At 45.6% G+C, this 4,467-nt stretch overlaps 1 protein-coding gene across 1 annotated transcript; it reads left to right on the top strand.

The window, feature by feature from the left end:
• Nucleotides 1-410: 410 nt before the first annotated feature.
• HOXA3 (homeobox A3) lies at nt 411-4,128 on the top strand. Its single transcript, XM_009887174.1, has 2 exons — nt 411-999; nt 2,447-4,128. The coding sequence occupies exons 1-2, from the start codon at nt 528-530 to the stop codon at nt 3,214-3,216; spliced, it is 1,242 nt and encodes a 413-aa protein (XP_009885476.1). The 5' UTR covers nt 411-527; the 3' UTR covers nt 3,217-4,128.
• Nucleotides 4,129-4,467: the final 339 nt, after the last annotated feature.

Genomic DNA, 4,467 nt, shown 5'->3' with positions numbered 1-4,467 from the left:
CGACGCTGGTTACAGAAAAGGGTTTGATCCTAGAGCTGGGATGAAGGCACAGCCCAGCCCCTTCACATTACCAATTCCTCGATCACCCTTATCTCAGAGACTGGTATTAAAACAGCCTCTTGGTGATAAACGATCAACCCCCTTGCTGTGTGGTGCCCTGCTCTGTTTCTTAAGAAGAAAGAAAGAAAAAATCCTAGAAAGCCCCTATCCCGGTGCAGCAAAGCACATATTTGTAGCTGCCAGTAAACCCAAGCAGCTTTTATATCGAAATGCTCTGCGCCTGAGGCCAAGTCATGCTGCTAAATATTGCTGACCACTTTTTCTTTTATGGCTTTCATGTCACTTAGCTATTGAAAGTAAGATGGATTTGTACCATTTCTTCACCCTGCTCTGCTCTCCCCACACCCCAGGTCTGCCCGGAGAGGCCATTGGAGGAAGAGCGCCACGTGACAGAGGGGTGCCAATGTTATTCTCCAAGGGTGTCAAGACCCTGTCAGTTTGCGAAATAAATATTGGGAAACAACGAAATGCAAAAAGCGACCTACTACGACAGCTCTGCAATCTATGGTGCCTACCCCTACCAAGGAGCAAATGGTTTCACTTATAATGCGAGTCAGCAGCAATATCCTCCATCTTCATCACTTGTGGAAACTGAGTACCACCGCCCTGCGTGCTCCCTCCAGTCCCCCGGCAGCTCCGTGTCCCACCACAAGGCCAATGACATCAGTGAGAGTTGCATGAGGACCCTCCCCAGCCAGCCTCTCCAGCCCCCCGGCCTCGCCGACCCACAGGCCCCACCGCAACCACCTCCGGCCCAGCAGGCACAACCTCCACCTCCGTCCTCCGCCTCACCATCTCAAAATGCCAGCAGTAACCCTGCCCCGGCCAACCCCACCAAGAGCCCAGCTCTTAACTCGCCCACCATGTCCAAACAGATATTCCCGTGGATGAAAGAGTCTCGGCAAAACACAAAGCAGAAAAACAGCAGTTCCAGTTCAGGTATGAAACATGTTCCCCCCTCTCCCTGGGTACCCTTGGGCTGGCCACGCATCCGGGAGAAGGGCAGGGCGCCCACCTTCACTTTGGGGAGGGGAGGGAAGGGGCTCTTCTCCTCTCCAAGCTCACCCCCTTGAGCCTTTGGAACGGAGTTCCCACCACTTCCAAAGGGAGCTCAGTGAACAAATCACCTCCTGCAAAACTTTCCCAGCCTTGCAGGATGGGTCCGAAGTGATTTTGTTTCCTAGTGGCTAAGCCACTTGTGCCCTCTTGCATCTATCACATTTCTTAGGTAATCCCCCCTCCAGTAAATCATGTCAATGTGGAGCAGCCCAGGCCAAGCCAGAGGCCTGTCCTGAGTACTTTGTTGGCACAGTGCTGTTAGATTAATAAGACAGTGACCTATCTCTGTTGAAGTGTAACAGGAATAAAATAGCTCATAATCACGTGCAGGCAGGATCAATGCCCTGCATGCAGTCAGAACCTCTTTCTATTTTAACAAGTTGATTGGCAAAGTTACAAGCCTGGTAAACAAAAGTAATTCTCGAGTGCCATAAACTTCAGCCCATAAAATATTATTTGAGGGGTGGAAGTGTATATTAACACTTTTATTACTCGAGGAAACCCAAATTGACAACACCAGTGCTAGCTCTGATGCCCAGGACTTGGGCTTGTATTAACCTCTTCCTCTTTATCTCTTAAATGTGCTTTGGAAATAGAGTCCAAAACTTTAGCAAATGTCTTCACCAGTCTGCTTTTTAAAGCCCTAATAACATTGCTGTTTACAGCCTTCAGTATCTTTTTTTTTTTTTTTTTATTCAAAAGCAGTAACATTTAAATATGTCTGTATGCCTATACGCAAGCCTAAGCCTTGTTCTCATGTATATTATACTTCCCAATCACTACCGTATGTTTATGCTATACGCTAGATGTGATAGAAACACTATACTGTCAATTCTACGCTTATATGTTATAATGTTATATTGTAGATACCTAACTTTTGGGCATCTCTAGCTGATGTGTATGTATCAGATTTTTCAGAAGAAGAGGGCTGCAGGTCTTTAGTGCAGTGGAGAACAGCCAGTTCTTGAAGACCCAGACCCCACTATGTTAGTAGATCCATAGGTTCACCTTCAGAGTTTCTAAACCCCACTGTGTTGCCCTGAACCTTTCTTATTCCTTTATGCAAAGCTCAAAATATGTCGTATGCTGTCATTCTTAAAGGAAGGAAGTATAGTCATATAGTGCTGCTAATGAGGTGAAGGAAACTGTCGAAGCTTGTAGGTTGGCATGACTGAGCTCGTGCCATGGAGGAGTATTTGTTGCACATGAGGGTGTCCACCTCGCATCTGAGAGATGGACTCTCCAGGTGCTGGAATTGCTGGCGGTTGTCTCTGGTTGCGTGTCTGGGTTCACCATGCTGATTGTGTTTTTTGTGTGATTTACATAGGTGAGAGTTGTGCTGGTGATAAAAGCCCTCCGGGGCAAGCCTCCTCTAAGCGAGCCCGTACAGCTTACACAAGTGCCCAGCTGGTAGAACTGGAAAAGGAGTTCCACTTCAATAGGTACCTTTGCAGGCCACGAAGGGTAGAGATGGCTAATTTGCTCAATCTCACAGAAAGACAGATCAAAATCTGGTTCCAGAACCGCAGAATGAAATACAAAAAGGATCAAAAGGGCAAGGGCATGATGACCTCTTCAGGAGGACAGTCCCCAAGCAGAAGCCCTGTCCCTCCAGCTGCTGGGGGATACCTAAACTCTATGCATTCTTTAGTAAACAGTGTCCCCTATGAGCCCCAGTCGCCTCCGCCATTTAACAAGCCTCATCAAAACACCTATGGCATCCCTGCATCGTATACTGCTCCTCTTAATAATTGCCCACCTCCTCAAAAGAGATACACGGGGACGGCAGCTGTGACACCTGAATACGATACTCATCCTCTTCAAGGCAACGGTTATGGGAATCCACATATACAGGGAAGCCCCGTCTATGTAGGGGGCAACTACGTGGAGACCATGACCAATTCTGGGCCTTCTATCTTTGGTCTAACTCATCTCCCTCATCCTCCCTCTGCCAACATGGACTACAGTGGGGCTGGGCCAATGGCCAACAATCACCACCATGGACCTTGCGATCCGCACCCAACATACACAGACCTTACCGCTCACCATCCTTCTCAGGGAAGAATTCAGGAAGCGCCCAAACTCACCCATCTGTAAGAGACAGGAGTCACTAAGTGGAACACCAAGCCCCCAACTTTTGGAAAGTATTCACCCCTTCCCTTCTCTCTCTCTCTCCTCCTCCCATGTGCCCTCCCCTCCCCTTCTTGTTTCTTTTGTTTGTTTTGGTTTGTTTTGTTTCCTTTGGTAAAAGGGTTTTCTAGTTTATGTGACGTAGCAATATTTGTTGCTTGAATTGCTCTATAGTTTCACTAGTGGATATTTATCTTCTTGAACTGTAGCCTTGTGTCTCACTTTGGGAGTATACAGAGGCTTTATACTTTACCTTCTACACTTTTATCAAAACAGGGTATATGAACAAATTTTCTATAAAAGGAATTCTTAAATGTGAATTTGTTCATACATGATTGATCCCACGGGGAAGCAATTTTTTTTATTGCACTTCTTTTAAATAGCGAGAAAGACATCAAAAGCGCTTGGACAGGGACTCCCTGGACAATTATTAATACGTGTAAGTCTTTCAATGTGTGTATGCTGGTGAACATTCAGATTTATTTATATTTTTTTTTTTGGCAAACATTGAATAATCTAAGTGTTTAAAATTTTATTTATCCCCATTTGTTCATATTTATATATATATAAAAAATCTGTACCCTGAATATTCAGGAGGTATTTACCTGGCCATATGTTAGATGGCATATCGGCACGCATAGGAAATATCACTTGAAAGGAAACTATAACTCCTTTTATTAAAAATGGTGATAACGATGATGATGATGATGATGCAATAAAATATGGGAAAAAAGATCACGGTTTGAATACTTTATGCTTGTAACATCCAGCTAGGTGGAAAGCGTGTGAAGCTGAAAAGGCTAGATTTGTTTTGAAAGTTATACATTCCTTGCTGCTCACGTACTGAAAAAAAAAAAAAAAAGAAATAAAGTTTTTATTCTGAATAATAAAGAGTTAAGAACATATTCTTCACAGCGCAGGGGAAGGGAGAGCCCTTCATGACGTGGGGAGTTGGGAAACTCGTCTGTAAACACACACGAGGATCTGCTCGCCCACTCGAAGGGCCCCGAGACGCCTTTTCAGCATTTCATAGGAAGGGAGAGGGATTTTTTGTTTGTTTGTTTGTTTGTTTTGTTTTGTTTTGTTTTGTTTTGTTGGTGGAGGGTTTTTTTTTCTTCTTTTTTTCCCCAGCGGGTTTTCACGGCCCGCGCCCCGCCCGCCTTCTCCTGCGCCCGCTGCGCGGTCCCCGCCCGGCGCGGAGGACAGGCGGGTGCGGAT

This window comes from Charadrius vociferus, unplaced genomic scaffold (genome assembly GCF_000708025.1).
Source record: "Charadrius vociferus isolate BGI_N301 unplaced genomic scaffold, ASM70802v2 scaffold366, whole genome shotgun sequence".
Classification (NCBI taxonomy): Eukaryota; Metazoa; Chordata; class Aves; order Charadriiformes; family Charadriidae; genus Charadrius; species Charadrius vociferus.
Note: the sequence above shows the minus strand (reverse complement) of the source record. Positions and strands in the feature narration are given on the sequence as shown.

Bases quoted from the DNA above. Each gene is read 5' to 3' on its own strand.
- HOXA3 (XM_009887174.1), top strand. From the start codon at position 528: ATGCAAAAAGCGACCTACTACGACAGCTCTGCAATCTATGGTGCCTAC. The intron at 1,000-2,446 runs GTATGAAACATG...TGATTTACATAG, and splicing joins AAACAGCAGTTCCAGTTCAG to GTGAGAGTTGTGCTGGTGAT.